The sequence below is a fragment of the Pelobates fuscus genome, chromosome 1, assembly GCF_036172605.1.
Source record: "Pelobates fuscus isolate aPelFus1 chromosome 1, aPelFus1.pri, whole genome shotgun sequence".
NCBI classification, from domain to species: Eukaryota; Metazoa; Chordata; class Amphibia; order Anura; family Pelobatidae; genus Pelobates; species Pelobates fuscus.
The window spans coordinates 82,282,337-82,300,518 of NC_086317.1; the positions used below are offsets into that span (position 1 = coordinate 82,282,337).

At 44.2% G+C, this 18,182-nt stretch overlaps 2 protein-coding genes across 4 annotated transcripts in view; one reads left to right on the plus strand and one right to left on the minus strand.

Annotated features, from left to right (window-relative positions):
* SERPINF1 (serpin family F member 1) overlaps positions 1-7,471 on the plus strand; it is a 78,963-nt gene extending 71,492 nt beyond the window's left edge. The window contains exon 8 of the mRNA XM_063449934.1: positions 6,737-7,471. Within this exon, the coding sequence (XP_063306004.1) occupies positions 6,737-7,002 (266 nt within the window). The 3' untranslated portion in view covers positions 7,003-7,471. The remainder of the gene's footprint in view (positions 1-6,736) is intronic.
* A 254-nt stretch (positions 7,472-7,725) lies between these two features.
* The window catches only part of SMYD4 (SET and MYND domain containing 4), a 59,228-nt gene continuing 48,771 nt past the window's right edge, over positions 7,726-18,182 (minus strand). For 2 of the 3 annotated variants that reach the window (XM_063449936.1, XM_063449935.1), the window contains exons 5-11: positions 15,360-16,368; positions 14,165-14,347; positions 12,104-12,258; positions 11,892-12,024; positions 8,438-8,554; positions 8,245-8,368; positions 7,726-8,092 (exon numbers count right to left, since the gene is read on the minus strand). In XM_063449936.1, coding sequence (XP_063306006.1) covers positions 7,939-8,092; positions 8,245-8,368; positions 8,438-8,554; positions 11,892-12,024; positions 12,104-12,258; positions 14,165-14,347; positions 15,360-16,368 — 1,875 coding nt within the window. In that variant the 3' untranslated portion in view covers positions 7,726-7,938. The remainder of the gene's footprint in view (positions 8,093-8,244; positions 8,369-8,437; positions 8,555-11,891; positions 12,025-12,103; positions 12,259-14,164; positions 14,348-15,359; positions 16,369-18,182) is intronic. The other variant, XM_063449937.1, reaches the window with a different exon arrangement.

The window sequence follows — 18,182 nt, forward strand, 5'->3', positions numbered from 1 at the left end:
GAAAGGAGGCGTTTTCGGGTCCTGGAACCCTCGAGAGGGGAAAAAGGAACCTCTGTTGGCACGGAATGAGCCTCGGAAACCACGGCCGGGTGGACGGTTCCTGCTACGCCCGGCCCCACCGAAAACCTTGGGCGCGAAGACGCGCTTCATATTTGCCTGCGCCTTGTCGATAGCCGTAAAGGTTTTGACATAGGACCCCATGTCCTTCACAAAGGATGTGCCGAACAACATCCCCTCATCGGCTGAGTCAGGCTCAGCTACGGTCATAGCAGCCAACTTAGGGTCTATTTTCAAAAGAATAGCCTTGCGTCTCTCGGAGGACATAGCCGTGTTGGCATTCCCCACAAGGCATATAGCTCGCTGGACCCACCCGATGGCCACATCCATATCCAAAACTGAGTCACCATTACGAGCGGCCTCAAGGAGCTCGTACAGCTTAGACAGGGGGCCCAGCGTATCCAGAATTTTATCCTGGCACCCTTTCAGGGAGTGATCAAGACCCTTTTTGGGCTTCCACCCAGACTTATTAAGAAATTGGGCAATTTGAGGGTCGACGTCTGGGGTCTTACAGGCAGCGCCAGGGAGGGAAGGTCGTGGGCATTCGGCACGCAATTTATTGCGGCCTTCCTTGGACAGAGGCGTGCGAATTCTTTTAGCCACATACTGGGCGATATGGTCCGGAGGGACCCATTCAGCGGACCGCGGGTGACGCAGGTCGTCCGGGTCAAACAGGGGGTTACCCTGTGGGTCTAAGAGCCCTTTATCATTATCCCCAGCGGGGTCTGGCACTTTTCCACGGGGAACGGCAGAGGACCCAGAAGGGGTTACGCCCGTAAGGGGTTGATCCTCGCCTGACTCGTCCTCCCCATAGGAGTCATATTCCATAACATCGGAATCATTGTCCACACTCCGGTCGGTATCCGACCCATCATCCAGGGCTCTAGCCCGTTTCCACAATCTAGCCTTTTTAGCCCGGCCAGGGGCTCTTGTGCGCGTGGGATGCGCGCTATCTGCGACCGCCAGAGGCGTGTCAATCATGGCAGGCAAAGCCTGCATCGAGGAGTGGGATCCGATATGTCTAGACTTTGCCTTCGCCTTACGGGCACCCGGCACAGTTTGGGCAGGGGAAGGGGACCCCACACCCAGGGGGTTAGGGGCAGCCATGGAAGGTAAAAACACAGACTGAAGTGACTGGGCAAAAGAGGATGAGACAGTCCCCATAGCGGAGGCAATAGCCTTTTGAAGGGAGGAAGCCATAGTAGCTTCTAATAAGGCCTGGAGTTCCTGAGAGGCCATAGCACCCTCAGGATTATCTATTGGGAAATCCCCAGAGGGGTCAGTAGGCCCATCCTTGCTATCCTGCATAATGAGGCACAAGAGAAGCAAAACGAAAAAAAAAAACTAGAAATGGGTTGATTAACCCAGCAGAACAGAAAAAGCTAAACCTGATCGTTGGTGTAGCAAGGGGACCCGGAGCAAAGGGACCGACCGCACGGCAGAACAGGGTGATACGAATGACCGCCCAAAATGGCCGCCGCACGTGTCAGGGTGTGCCCGTGGACCGGCTCCAGGCGGGGGAAGGGGCGCGTGCACCTACCCGCGTGGGCAGCCCGCGAGAGTGGAAAAAACGAGCACACTCAGCCGCGGTCACGGGGAAGGGCCACGCGGCTGAGATAGCGCCGAGAAGCGGCAAACAGGGACGGTAGGAGGGGAAAAAACAGCCCGCGGCGGCGGGTAAAGCCCCCAGGGGAACCCCCAAATACACCAACGATGTAGGTACCAGATAGTTATCAACAATGAATAAAAACGACAATAATGAAACAAAGCATAATCAAAACATGAAGCACAAAAATGCAATGAGTAGGAGAGCTCAAGTAAAATACTTAGCTGTCTGAGGAAGCAGCAAAGAAAGAGGGGGATTGTGGGAGACACAGGACTTATATAGCTACTTCCTCTGTTATGTGATTGGCTACCTGTTATGCCTGTACAGTTTTTTTTCTTTCATTTTTGATAATATTTATATTCCTCTATCTTTGCTGCTGAGGAAATAAAGAAAGAGATATGCATAATAGGAGCCTCTGTGTCTTTAATAAAATTTACCAGTTGTAAACACTAATATTTGAGTTCAGCGAAGTCTCCCGAGTAAAACAGTACCCCCTATATACAGGTTTTATGGTGTCTTGGAGAGTTACAGGGTCAAATATAGTGCTTGCGAATTAAATTCTCTGCACTTTCTCCCTGTGTTGTCAGGCATGTCAATCAAATTTTAATTAATCAAATGACATAATTATGTTAAAAAATTACTTAAATATACACGTAGAATTTTAATATATATGCATTTATAGGTATTTAAATTCTACGTGTATACTAATGTAATTATATGTATTTATCTATATATATATATATATATATATATATGTGCGGTTATTTGTATTTGATATATAGATAGATATATATAGAATGTCATTCTAAGTGTTTTCTGTTTCCAATATATATATATATATTAATAACAAAATACAGTTAGAATGAAATTACATATGAATATATAATTTATTTTAAATTTTGTTTCAATATTTTATTTATTTATTTAATTATTTATTATTGTAATTATACGTACCGTATATACTCGAGTATAAGCCGAGTTTTTCAGCCCATTTTTTGGGCTGAAAAACCCCAACTCGGCTTATACTCGAGTCAGAGTCTGTATTATGGCAATTTGCATTGCCATAATACAGACTGGGGGGAGAGGGGGGCTGGCAGAGCTGTACTTACCTTTCCTGCAGCTCCTGTCAGCTCTCTCCTCCTCCGCGCCGTCCGTTCAGCACCTCGGTCAGCTCCCAGTGTAAGTCTCGCGAGAGCCGCGGCTCTCGCGAGATTTACACTGTGAGCTGACAGAAGAGCAGAACGGACGGCGCAGAGGAGGAGAGAGCTGACAGGAGCTGCAGGAAAGGTAAGTACAGCTCTGCCAGCCCCCCTCTCCCCCCCACTGAACTGCCACTGGACCACCAGGGAAGGAGAGCCCCCCTCCCTGCCATATATCAAGCAGGGAGGGGGGACGAAAAAAAAATATATAAATAAAATAAGAAATAAAATAATAATAAAAAAATTAATAATAAAAAAAAAAGGGGTATAAGGACCACTATGGGAGGGGGGGGGGGGGTATAAGGACCACTATGGGAGGGAGGGGGTGGGTTAAGGACCACTATGGGAGGGAGGGGGGTATAAGGACCGCTATGGGAGGGAGGGGGGGTATAAGGACCGCTATGGGAGGGGGGGGGTTATAAGGACCACTATGGGAGGGAGGGGGGGGGGGTAAGGACCACTATGGGAGGGAGGGGGGGGGGTAAGGACCACTATGGGAGGGAGGGGGGGGGTAAGGACCACTATGGGAGGGAGGGGGGGGATAAGGACCACTATGGGAGGGAGGGGGGGATAAGGACCACTATGGGAGGGAGGGGGGGGATAAGGACCACTATTGGAGGGAGGGGGGGGATAAGGACCACTATTGGAGGGAGGGGGGTATAAGGACCACTATGGGAGGGAGGGGGGGTATAAGGACCACTATGGGAGGGGGTGGGATAAGGACCACTATGGGAGGGAGGGGGGGTATAAGGACCATTATGGGAGGGAGGGGGGGGGGTATATGGACCACTATGGGAGGGAGGGGGGTAAGGACCACTATGGGAGGGAGGGGGGGGGGGTAAGGACCACTATGGGAGGGAGGGGGGGGATAAGGACCACTATGGGAGGGAGGGGGGTATAAGGACCACTATGGGAGGGAGGGGGGGATAAGGACCACTATGGGAGGGAGGGGGGGGATAAGGACCACTATTGGAGGGAGGGGGGTATAAGGACCACTATGGGAGGGAGGGGGGGTATAAGGACCATTATGGGAGGGAGGGGGGGGTATATGGACCACTATGGGAGGGATAAGGAACACTATGGGAGGGAGAAGGGGGATAAGGACCACTATGAGAGGGAGGGGGTGGGATAAGGACCACTATGGGAGGGGAGGGGGAAGTAAGGACCACTAGGGGAGGGGAGGGTAAGGACCACTAGGGGAGGGGTGAGTCAGGACCACTGGGGGGGGGGGAGTGAAGGAACACGGGGGTGGGGAGGTAAGGACCACTGAGGGAGGAGGAGGGGAAGTCAGGACATATGGGAGGGGGCGGCAAAATTTTTTTTGCCTACGGCGGCAAATATCCTTGCACCGGCCCTGCACACACTGCATTCATGCACACACACGCTGCATTCATACACACACGCTGCACTCATACACACACATACGCACACACTGCATTCATTATACACACACTGTAAATAAATATTCAATTAATATATTTTTTTTAGGATCTAATTTTATTTAGAAATTTACCAGTAGCTGCTGCATTTCCCACCCTAGTCTTATACTCGAGTCAATAAGTTTTCCCAGTTTTTTGGGATAAAATTAGGGGCCTCGGCTTATATTCGGGTCGGCTTATACTCGAGTATATACGGTATATATATATATATATATATATATATATATATATATGTAGCTCTATTATATATACATATTATATATATGTAACGTCATTCTAAGTGTATTTTAATACAAATATATATACTAATATTATTAAAATACATTACGTATGACGTTACATATATATAATATGTATATATATAATATATATACATATATTATATATATATAAATACTTTTATATTATTTTAACATGTGTATTTAATTTTTTTTTAATACCTTCCCACCAGCAGGGGGACTGTCTAATATTTTAGACACCCCCCTGCTGGCAGATCCATAGCCAGCTATAGGGGGCCATGTGATCGCTCTTTGAGAGCGATCACATGGCCCCCAGGGGCCTCATTTGCCAGAGGGGGGCTGCCTGGCTGGCTCTCAGGCAGCCCCCCAGAAGAGGATCGCGGCGGAGGTAAGTATAGCTTACCTCCTGGGGGCTTCAGCCGTTCTATGCCTGGGGGCTTCAGGCCGCCGCAACGGCTTTAAAGCCCTTTAAAGCCGCGACGGCATAGAACGCCGTAACGGCGTTTAGGGGTTAAAGGGCAAACCAGTAGCGTTAACACGTGTAATAATAAATAAAAAAAATACATATATATATATATATATATACACACTGCATTAGATTACTGAATAAAATATAAAAAAAAACAAAAAAAAAAAAAACGAACATTAACCCCTTAAGGACACAACTTCTGGAATAAAAGGGAATCATGACGGAATATTTCCATCATGTGTCTTTAACCCCTTAAGGACCAAACTTCAGGAATAAAAGGGATCATGACATGTCACACACGTCATGTGTCCTTAAGGGGTTAAACTTATCATTAATACATATATTGACAAGTTGAGCACACTCTTCTGGTAAACAAAATAGTTGTGTACAAGAATTCAATCAAATCATTTTTACAGGGGAACTTGATGTTTATAATTACGGAAAACCCTTTAAATATTGGACTGCAGTGAAAGAGTGTGAGAATTGATAGGCAGCTTCACTTAGTGTCCAAGGTTGGATGAATTATATGGAAGTGAATTTCTACATTATCAAGTCAGATGCTAAACGACCAGAATTTGGATGCTGACAAAGCCTTATATTTTCTCATTTGCTCAAATAAGGTTTGTCAAAACGAAAATATGGGTTGGCACCCAAAATTTCTGTATACTGTATATACTCGAGTATAAGTCGACCCAAATATAAGTCGAGACCCCTAATTTTACCCCAAAAAACTGGGAAAACTTATTGACTCAAGTATAAGACTAGGGTGGGAAATGCAGCAGCTACTGGTGAATTTCTAAATAAAATTAGATCCCCCCAAAATTATATGAATTGAATATTTATTTACAGTGTGTGTATATAATGCAGTGTGTGTGTATGAATGCAGTGTGTGTATGTATGAATGCAGTAAATGTGTATGAGTGCAGTGTGTGTGTATGAGTGCAGTGTATGTATGTGTATGTGATGCAAAGCCTTGGTGGGGGGTGGGCATTTTTATTATATTATTATGGTTTTAATTTTTTTTGTTTTATATTATTAAATATTTTTTTTATATTATTATTTTAATATTTTTTTATATTATTTAAATTTTTATTTATATTTATTTTCGGCCCCCCTCCCTGCTTGTTAGCTGGCCAGGGAGGGGGGGCTCTCACTCCCTGGTGGTCCAGTGGCATTGGCAGTTCAGTGGAGGGGGCTGGCAGGTAGCTCTTACTTACCTTTCCTGCAGCTCCTGTCAGCTCTCTTCTGTCTCCTCCAGTCCGGTCAGCTCCCCTGTCAGCAAGTCTCACGGTCTGACCCTGCGGCTCTCGCAAGACTTGCAGAGGGAGCTGACCGGACCGCAGGAGACAGAAGGGAGCTGACAGGAGCAGCAGGAAAGGTAAGTAACAGCTCGCTGCCAGCCCCCAACAGGACCGCCGGCTTGTAATGAGCCCGGCGGTACTGGTCTGTATTATGGCAATGTAAGTTGCCATAATACAGACATTAACTCGAGTATAAGACGAGTGGGGGTTTTTCAGCACAAAAAATGTGCTGAAAAACTCGTCTTATACTCGAGTATATACGGTACTTTAATATCTACAATACTCTGGTGCATAGACTGACACTTAAAGTACTGTTTTTAACAGTTAGAAACTTGATGAGAAACACAGTATGTGGGGAAAGCTGGGTACTGCTGCATGTCCTTGATGTATTTTTCACGTAATCTGTGATATTTTGCTTTGTTTCAGAGCTACAGCCGCTCTTCTCTACTCCTGAGTTCAACAAAATCACCTCCAAGACAATTAAGCTCACACAAGTAGTGCACAAAGCTGCGCTGGAGCTAAATGAGGATGGTGTAGCAAGCATAACGCCAATGGAAGGCCAAACTCGCCATCACTTCCCCTTGGAATACCACTTGGACCATCCCTACCTGTTCGTTCTCCGTTCTGATGACAACGGTGCTCTTCTTTTCATTGGAAAAGTCTTAGACCCCAAAGGACTAGCTCGTAAATAATTTCATAGCCCACGGTTTGCAATTTGACTGCTGCAAAACTGAAATATTTTATGTATTTTAGTTTTGTAGCAGTCAAGGGGGTTGAACAGGCAGTCATTCATACTCTTGAAACTCCTGAGACATCCAGCCTCTCCCACACCAAAAAAAAACCAAGCCAGAAGGTGCACATGCCTGCACCCAGAAGCTTTTTATGTTACTTATTGTTTTCCCAAATGAATATGAATGGTTATGATAGTGACTATAAGGAGAATGTAGTATAGGTATCCATTTTCATTACAGATATGGCCCTTCTATTTTGCCTCAAATATAGTAGAAATGTATGGGTTAATACAAAGTAGATAATAAAAAATGCTACAGGTGATTTCAAGACAAGACCAATGTGTTTCATACCAACTACCCCAGATAGTCCTAGACCTAAAAGTGGTGCTAAAGTTGGATATAGAACATTAAAACTTCTCCAGATGCTTTACCTTTGTGTGTGTGTTGTTTCTTTTGTTCTGATTGGTTCTGTGCTACCAATGTCAATTTGCCGATATATAAAAAGTTGAAACCATGTGCATTTATTCCTCACTGTACCCTTTGTACAATTTTCAAGCTGAGTTCTTTTCTATCTCTATAAGCCGGGACGATCCAAAGCAATAAAAAGCCTGTTTTATGTACTGCTCAGGAATGATTTCTCCCTTGCTTCATTTTCTGGCACGAAAGGGACAGAGTTTCACATCTGTGATATTTATTAAAATAATGACTGCACAGGGAATAGGGCATCATCTATAAAGGTATAACGAGCTGTATATTGTTAATTAGTTACAGTCCGCCACACAGCAGTTGATACACATGCTCACTCTGCGTCTGTGTTAAGTGTATTTTCAAGTGTAGATGCACAAATCTAGTCTCTGGATCATGGTAACATTGTAATCAATGTTCAGTCTTCATCCATCATCTCCTTTGTGAATCTTGGATACCAGGGAGCTGTAATAGACATGCCTTCATTTCCTGCAGCTCTCTCACTAGATTGTGATCAGTCCCATAATTCATAGAAAGAATCTGCTGAGCTCTCAGAATGGTGTTCATAGCGTCAGCAACCTCACACCTAGATGGGAGAGCAATACAAGGAGAGATGTATAAAGCTGCAATTGTGTTAGCTTAGGTAAATGCCAAATGCTTTAAACTCCCAATCAAACTTAAAATCAACCTGTCTGCCCTTTCACATAATGTAACCATGTGCTTGATTTCCATTCTTACCCATTAAAAAGGATCTGTGCCAGCTTGAAGAGCTCATGTCCAAGTTCCAAGCTGCATGATCCGTAACGGAGTTCCACATGTTGTACACTTCTTGTGAGGTGCACTGCGGCAGCTCTCCAGTCCCCTGTAAGGAGACGTGCATCAGTAACATTTTGCAGTGCACACAGTTTCACATTACCATGAAATACTGTACCTTTAGAGGCCTCAGCTTGAGCAAGTTGATCGGAGATCTCTCCCAAAAGTATGTGATTTGGGGAAAGAAATTTCTCTCCTTCGGACAAACATGACTTCAACATTCTTATAGACGTCTCTGCAAAAGAAAATGTTTATAATTTTAAAGCAATGACCAATCCTTAGCTACTTTTCATACTTTTTTATTCCACTGGCAAATAGATCAGCATAAATCATTTGCCATCCATGCGATCATCGACGGTTTTCGGGGATGGCATAGTTCAGTACTAAAGGAAAACTATAGTGACAGGAATACAAATGTGTATTTCTGTCACTATAGTATTATAAACAGGGCCGCCATCAGGGCATGACAACCGCAACGGTTGTCATGGGCCCGGCGGTCCTGGGGGGCCCGGACTGCTCAAGTCGTCCGGGCCCCACATTCAGTGGGTACATACCGGGTCGCAGGGGGCCCTGCGACCCGGTATGTACCCACTGGGCCAGCCTCTTCTCCTGGGGGGCCCAGTAGCCGGTCACCTCAGGGCCCCCCAGAGGCTGGCCCTGCTGACACCCGGCGGGCGCGCGAGGGAGCACTCTCCTCTGAGTGCTTCCTCTTCAGCTCCCTCGCGCACCGTACTGATGCCGGAGCCGGAAGATGACGTCATCTTCCGGCTCCGGCATCAGTACGCGGCGCGCGAGGGAGCTGAAGAGGAAGCACTCAGCCAGGGAGGGGTGGAGAGGGAGGAAATTTGAGTGGGGGGGAGAGGGAGGAAATTTGAGTGAGTGGGGGAAGGGTGGAAATTTGAGTGAGTGGGGGGGGAGAGGGAGGAAATTTGAGTGAGTGGGGGGGAGATGGAGGAAATTTGAGTGAGTGGGGGTGGGGGGGAGGGAGGGAGGAAATTTGGGGGGAGAGGAAGGGAGGAAATTTGAAGGGGGGGAGAGGAAGGAAATTTGAGGGAGGGGAGGGAGAGGTAGGAATTTGAGGGGGGGAGGAAGGGAGGAAATTTGAGGGAGGGGGAGAGGAAGGGAGGAAATTTGAGGGAGGGGGAGAGGAAGGGAGGAAATTTGAGGGAGGGGGAGAGGAAGAGAGGAAATTTGAGGGAGGGGGAGAGGAAGAGAGGAAATTTGAGGGAGGGGGAGAGGAAGGGAGGACATTTGAGGGGGGGAGAGGAAGGGAGGAAATTTGGGGGGGAGGAAGGAAATTTGAGGGAAGGGAGGAAATTTGAGGGAAGGGAGGAAATTTGAGGGAGGGGGAGAGGAAGGGAGGACATTTGAGGGGGGAGAGGAAGGAAATTTGAGGGGGGAGGGAGGAAGGAAATTTGAGGGGGAGAGTGAGAGAGGAAGGAAATTGGAGGGGGGAGAGGAAGGAAATTGGAGGGGGGAGAGGAAGGAAATTGGAGGGGGAGGAAGGAAATTGGAGGGGGGGAGAAGAAGGAAATTGACGGGGGTAGGGGCAGAGATTGACATCCATCACACAGAAAAACACACAATGCATTACACACAGACACACATACACAAGCAATGCACAATGCACCCCTTCCACACACTCAGTGCATCCCTTACAGACACACACACTGCATCCCATACATACACAAACTCACCTTGCAGCCCTTACACATACAAACACAGATTCACACAATGCATTCCTTACACACATCAGGACATCCCCCCCCCCCCCCCCCCACACACCCCTGTGAACAAACTCATTGGTGGAACATGAAGGTGGACCCTGGGACCCAGACCTTGAGCTGTGTAAAGGGCCCTCAAAACATGGAGCTGCTTCCCGTTCTCCCAGAACATTGATTTTTGTGACCACAGTTACAAACCGCCTCCAGAGAGCCTGTTCTACACCAGACCAGTGGAGCCAGACGGCAGCTGAAGCCCATCATCATCCTCATCTGGTTGTAAGTAGGCAATCTAGTATATTATTTGTGGCACTAATCTCTAATTTACCTCACATTAAAGGGACACTATAGTCCCCAGAACACTGCAGCTTAATGTAGTGGTTCTGGTGTCTATAGCCTGTCCCTGCAGGCCTTTTATTGTAAACACGGCGGCACTGCAGCGCTGTGTTATTTAACATGGCAGATCATATGGGTGGGGCACTGTGATGTCACATGGGGGGCGGCAAACTTTACTTTTGCCTAGGGCGGCAAAAATCCTTGCACCGGCCCTGCAGACACTGCCTCCCTGTGGGCGGACTCGGGGGGGGGGGGGGGGGACTAGGGTGCAGGCGCCGGGGGGCCCAGACCTTGAGCTGTGTCAGGGGCCCCAAAATTTCTGATGGCAGCCCTGATTATAAATGCAATATAGGTCCATGGCCCATCTTGGCCTGCTTTAAAAAGGAAATTTCAGCACTGTGCGGGTTTGTCGTGGTTGGCTCCGCCTCCTTGGTTGAGATCATCAAACTTGACAATCGCAGACTATCCAATGCTTTTCCATAGCACTAGGAAAGCATTAGGAGGCTATTGCTCACGCACGGCAAAACGCAATGCTGCGCCAATCACCATCTCCTCAATTAAATGAATGCATCTCGATGAGGAAAGTTCAGCACCTCCAAGTGCTGCACATTGTGTAACACTGACCCAGGAAGCACCTCTTGGTTATTAGGTAGTAATGTAAACACTGCATTTTCTCTGAAAGGGAAGTGTTTACATTAAAAAGCCTGCAGGGGCAGGCAGTAGACACCAGAACAACTACATTAAGCTGTAGTTGTTCTGGTGACTACAGTGCCGCTTTAAAGCCTCAATTAATACGTTTTGCAAATGAATCAATACGGTTAGAAACTTACTACAAATTATTTACCTACAGAAGTTACCATTAAAAGTTTAAATGGATATTTGTAGATAAATCATTTTGGAAAGTTTTTTCTAGTAGTATTGAATCATTTAAAAAGCCTTTTAAATTGAGTTTTTGTCAACAAATTGAACACAGCATGGTGGAAGTTTTAACTGAACAGTTGGGTTTCTCGAAGATGCTTGCTAACATTAAAGAAACTATGGGGGAGTAAGTACAAATATCACATGTTTGCTCCCACTCAGTTATGTGGCAAAGGTATAAAATTAGTACAACATCAACATGGAAACCAACTGAATGTTCTAGAACTATTCAAAGCCTGTTTTAATATATTGCTCTGGAATCATCATCCTGGCTAATTTTCTAGTAGGAATATGGAGCTGATTGAGTCACATTTAGCAATTTTAGTTAAATAATTTGGAAATGATGGAGGAATCATAAGTGAATGATATGCCCAATGAATATTAACATCATCATGGCGATGTACTAGTAAATAATTTGCAACAGTGTAAACGCATAGGTATGTCCTGTCCTCAAAATTATAGCACAATGTTCTGGAAGCCAAGATCACCAAGTAGACAGGGTAAATTATTGTTATGATGTGACACTTGAAACACTGTGTCTTAAAGGGGTTTGAGGTAATCTTAAACAGTAGCCTTAAAACAAAACAATCTTTTTACCTATGTGGTTTCTATGCACTTGTTCCTTGGCAATATCAACAGTGTGTTCCAAACGTTGTAGCCTAAGCAATAGTTGGTCTCTCCTGCTTCTTTGTAAGCAGGTTACAGTGAGACAGTGCAGCTCCGCTTCTCCCTAGGACAAAACAGATTCAGATATGTGATTCTATTTTCCACTAATCTTCTAAATAATACTTGTGAAGTAAATAATGCACCTTCAGTGGCGATTGGCATTTTGGACAACAGAAATCAGTGAGTTTATCTGTTGATCCCAACTCTTCTGTACAAGCTTCACACCGACACGTAAAAAAATATTGAGCCATCAGTAACTTCTGTCTTTCTTCTATAGGCAATCGTGATTTATGCGGACCTAAAAAGGAAAAAAAATAAAAGGCGTTAAAAAAACCCCCAAAAGTTTACGTTATGATAAATGGCTTTAAGTTAAAAAAAGAAAAACAAATAACGTTTTAGTGTGTGGTTTTTGTGGTTACATTATGCAACAGTCATCATGGCGGCTATGAACGACCCCAGCTAGGTTTGTTTTTAGACATCTCCTATTCCATTTCAAAAAGGGAAATGTATCCTGTGTCCAGTTGTGGAGACTCTCCAGGAGTTTTAGGTGAGATATACAAATCAAGACCACCACACACAGGACAGCTTGGTCATCAAGGATGGGAAACACAACATCCGTTGACCGCTATGACTCAAGTCATATGACTTCCAGGTCTCACATCAGACATATTTCCTAATCATCAACTCTACCTGCTTAGTCAGTACAGTGTTGAAATGGGATACACATCAACTGAGGTGATGTGTGCATTTTTTCAAAGATTCGGTCACCAACATACAATTTTGGGTGGGTGTCAGCACTTGACACTTGACGTTACCACTTGAAAAAGCCCATTGTGGGTGAAACGCGTTGTGGACTTATTTTATCATTGCTGTTGTTTTAATAAAGGTTTTGGTATCTTTTACTACTAATATTAGTACCATATACATTTTTTTTTTCTTTTTTATTACCTGGCATCGAGTTGTTATCTTCCCAGTGAGGACCTCACAAAGTATCCCTGGTGGGGATTATACCACCTATACTGATAACACTGAGCGAGTTATCTGCTCAGGTGAATGTGAGTATTATCCATTTATTTTTACTCCTGGTTACATATATTTTATACAGAGAGCACTATTTTTTGTAACCTTGTTTGTATTTTCACATTTTATTTCAGAGGTCGTATTGAGTAATACTTTATCCCTAACACCCTGGCCCACCCTATTGTTCTGTATTGTTGTGTGTCAACACTTGCCCCAGGCTTCTCTATGTCCATGGAGTCACAGCTCATGCTCAGTTAATGGCAAAGTTTTCTGTCTATCTCATGGAGCTTCAGGGAGTTGTTTCCACTGAGAAATGTCTGCCCCAAGTGCCGTGAAGACTGTTCTGCCTTTATGGCTGAGGAGTTCCTGTTTTGAGTGGTTGCTCCATCAAGTGCTGCTACAATATGAAATTATTTAAGTTTGAGTGCAGCATCTTTTGCTTTTTTTTGCTTTTTGTCCCGAGGGCTTCCTTACTCTCAGCTAAAGGACAATTAGGGAGATTTAGTAGGGTAGCTTTTGATAGGCTGAGAGCAACAGCTGATGTCGCCCACTGAGAGAAAAAGTACACACTACTTCTCTCAATGGGAAACCAGAGACAGGTTGAGTGGCAGTTTTCTGTCTGGCTAAACCTTGCTCCTACTGCAGTAGCAAAGAGAAGAGAAGATGGGGGTGTGTCAAGGGCCAGAGTATCTACTTCTTGGTTAAACCATTGCAAAATGGCATGATGGCATCCAGACACTATAAAAACTTCAACAAACTTAAGTTGTCACGGGGGTGGTAATGTTCTTTTAATTTTGCACAAAGAGAAGTAGACACTTTGTTTATTTAGAAGTTTCCATTTACATGCTAAAGGGTTGTTCATACATTTATATTGTTGAACTATGCAAAAGGGTCTATTAAACCGGTACTTTTGAAAGAAACCCATACAAAAAGGATTTTGTGAGAGATTTCTGATCGATGAGAACCTTACCAGAAGATGAAGATCTATGCAGTAGAAACAAGAGACATTCAGACGTATATATGTGTTATGGCTATATTCATAAAGGGGCAGTAAAGACCTTTAATACTTCAGATGAAATCGCTTTTCTCTGGTAGGTAAGTGGGTCCAGATAATGTTGATAATATGAGAAAATCAAGTTAACAGAACAACAGTTGTACCAACAGTATAGAGGAAAGTTACTCACCATAGCAGTGAGCCACTTCTTCGCCTTTTTGGATTGGCCTGCTAGCTCGGACCGTTACAAATCTTCCTTGGAAAGACACGCTGGTGTTTGGGTTACAGGAATGATTGAGCAAACTAAGAACTGGAAAAACAGCTGTGGCAAGGCGTGAGCTCTTTTGGCTTTCCACAGGGGAATAGTCAGCCACTAAAAATATTAAAACAAATTCAGAAATTATTTGGATTTGTCATGAGTAAAATCTAGAGCCACTTGATGTCCAAGCATAAACATGTTGTTAAATAAACTGGAAATATAAAAAGGTTTTTTTTAAAGCATATTCCGTAGTTATGTATAAAAGTGGTTCTTAAAGAGGTACACTAAGCAACCTAACAAAATATATCATTTGGAAAAGTTACCCCACTGTAACATTAGGGACAGTTACACACGAAAATGCTACTGGATCTGAGCCCTGTGATTGAAAAAGCAGACAAAAATAAACTGTGTAAATAATAATAAAATAAAAAAATAAATAATATTATTTAAAATAGTGGCTGGGACCATTGATGGGGGAAAGATACCACCACGATAACACTCTAACCAATGTAACCACTACAGTTTGCTATACTGGTTATTTCCTATGGTACTGGCGTCAGTATTATATAAACTAAGGGTGTTCCTGAAGCTGAAGAACTGCCCCATCTTGGCCTTTTTGATAATGAGGAATTAACACTTCTTGCATTATCAATGTCAGTTTTGTCCAACCTGCCAACTCAATCCTCAAAGCCAGTCAATGGTGTCTGATTGCAGGTGAAGCTCATATGTGTTACATTAAGGTTTTATAGTGTCCTAATAGACTTGCTACGGCAGGAAAAGGAAAATGCCATCTTCTTCCTGGAGAAGCTCCAAATTGCATAATGCTAAGTGGTAGTATCAATAAATACAAAAACTGCATTTGTTAGCTGCAGAAATCTACTGTGCATGGGAAGTTGCAAAGGATCGACATTAGCCAGCCCGGAACTCTTGTTCTGGGCTGACTAATGATGGTGCCAGTATTTTTCCCGGTAGCTGCATATGTGGAGCAATATGCAGCACATACATAGTCCAGGCACCATGAGAAGTTGTCATGGTGCTTCGAATAACCTTTTAATGGTTGCTTCTTAGTGGGCAGAATAAAAAAAGAGCCCAAGATTTAAATTAAAAAAAAAATTCAAATCATTACCATCATGTTCCTGTTGGAGAACAGTCACAGCCTGTGCATTGCAATGGAGCTGCAGCATGTGCCGAAATAAAGTTGGACCTACAACCATCATTTCTGAGGAACAGTTCTGCATGGGTTCTTCTTGAATGTTTGGCTTCTCACTTAAAGACAGTTCTCCAGTAGCTTCTCCCATTTTATTCATGCACAGCTTCTTGCACAAAGCCGCAGCTGTCAGTCCACAGAGGAACTTAAACTCATCTTTATGATGTTCTACATGCGGTAGAAGATTAACTATTGCTTCATAGTTGCTACAGTATTTTCCACCAGCTTTTCCCTCTATTGTGTGGCTCGGGGCTATAACCCGTGGCTCTGCTGAACGAATCTGACTAACATGCTGAGAAACCTGTTCGATACCAGCCACCAAGACCACTCTAAGTGCTGTTTGGCAGAAGACACCAAGGGTGAGTAGAACTTCTCCTAATGAGCACTCAACATTGTGGTAACTTTTCCATGCCTTGCTCATGCATTCGTGACTGCAGTACTTCGCAAAACTGCAGTATTGGCATGAAAGGGGGGCTATAACTCTTGATAGGCAGTGGTGACAGTAAAGATCACAGCTAGTGATGCTGGTATCCAATTGATAGTTATCACTCAGCGTCGTCCTCTCTGGAATAATTACACTTACAAAGGCATCCTCCCACATTAAAATATCTCCTTGCCCAATATCTTTAGAAGCCTGCAAGTAGCGTCCTTTTGAAGTGCTACTCTGAAGGCACAGGGAACTGGAAGCATTTGATAACTGAGAATTACTGTTCAAGTTCAACAACTCCAGCTTGTCAATTAAAATATCAGTATTGTACGCTCTGCTGTTTTCCACTGGACGCGCACTTTCTGTCTTTGAGGAACTTGCACTGGGGGTGGTAGATTCCTTCAACCTTTGTAAACACTCAGTCTGTCGCTGAAGGATTTTGCATTTTAGCCTGTCGGGAAGTCCATGTTCTTTGGCTCGCTCTATGTCTTCCAGACATTCCTATACGAGAAACAGGAGAAACCGTGAGACACCATGGTCACATTCTGAATCAGCAAAGATGCAAACCAATAATGGCGAACTTTAGCATGTTATCTTGTGGTTTATAATCATTATAGCCTTTATCACTTTTTGTTGTCTTATATCTTTTTGTTTTTGTAAGTGTATTATTGATCTTATAAAGTTTTTGGGGTGCATCCTTTTCTATATACGCTTGTGATTTTTTGGCATGATAGGGCTGCCTCTTTAGGATAGCACCCTTTTTATTGTTTGCTTATCCAACTTTAATAATTTGTCTTTAATTATAACTTTAGCACCCCAAAATGTTTGTAAAAGAGACCCTTGTGATGTCCAGCCAGACTTTTCAGACACATTGTGCCAAGGTTAGCTATCACTAATGAACTAGAAAACTGCATTAATTGTGAACATTTTTATCCAATATTTGTCGACCCTGCTGTCAGTGGATATTGCAACACACTGAGCTGCAGTGAAAATGCTAAAAAGCAAATTAAAACCTATATCCATTAGTCCATTGCCTATGTAATTATCTACTTAAGAACAATTACTTGATGCTGTTACAAATGATCTTTATGTTCTTCCATGTTCCCACAAAAAACTGGAGCGGGTTCCGCTAAGTGAGTGGTGAACAATATCAAGATGTTCTCTGACTCCATGTCATGTCAATTTAACCCTTGAATTACTAACCAGATAAGAGACACATAGCCAATTATGGCCAAAAATAAGGTATGTTTGTTAAATTACAAGTTCAGATGCAGGGGTTAGGAAGTAGAAGTCTCTGAAAATCAGGTGCTCGTCGGGGGGTTGCAGATATTAATGCTCAGGCTAGTACTACACATCTCTGTATTAGTGGTCAGCTTTGTTACTCACTTAATGCTAAAAGTGCAGCAAAAGAGTTGAGGGTTGTTATTTCCCTTCCTTTAACTTAAGAGCCTCTAAGTAGCTGTCAGTGATTTTTGCTTTAAAAATTGATTGGGTGTGAGATGCCAAATTTGTGTTAATTCAGCGTATTCCAAAGTATTAATTCTCCAGATAATTGTAACATCTCTGGTATATTCTGCCAACCTATTGTTTAAATGTCCCTCTCTGATTGATTTCTACTCCCACTGGACATTGGATCGATAAATTATCCTCTTTAATAGTAGAGAAGGGCTAGCTAAATTGATTTTTTTTAACCTTATACAGAAGCATAAAACAGAGTCCTTTTGTGTAAGGGCTAATCATGTCATCAGGGTAGAAAATCTATAGATGAGCAGCTATTTACAACTCTTTATTACATATTTTACTTCTGGTTCTGGACACAAGAAAGAAAGTTCTGTTTGTTTCTGCTTTTGCATATTAAGCAAAAGGTCCAGGCAGAGGCCATCAGCAAAGGGCATCTGCTGCTCAAGCAGATAGGAAGAATTACCAGGGCTTGCACATGAATAGCACTGCCCCCCTACAATCTGTGATGAATGCTGCTGCAAGGCTGATCTTTCGCTCCTGTCGCTCCTCTAACACCTCACCCCTCTGTCGATCCAGTGGCGGATCTGGGGGGAGGGGGTGGGAGCAATTGCAATTGCTCCCCCCCACACAGAGATTCTCCCCTGCCGGCTAATGCAGGGCTGGCATTGTCCAAGTGCCAGCCCTGCAATGTGCCTGCAAACCGGAGGGGAGATCAGAGCTCTCCCTCCCCGGTTCGCAGGCATTATGCTGGCAGCCGGCAGGGGAGGGAGAGGGAGGAGAGAGGACCCAGGAGCTGCAGCTCCTCCGGGTCCTACTCTCGCGAGCACGGAGCGTTGTCGCGGTTACCACGGCAA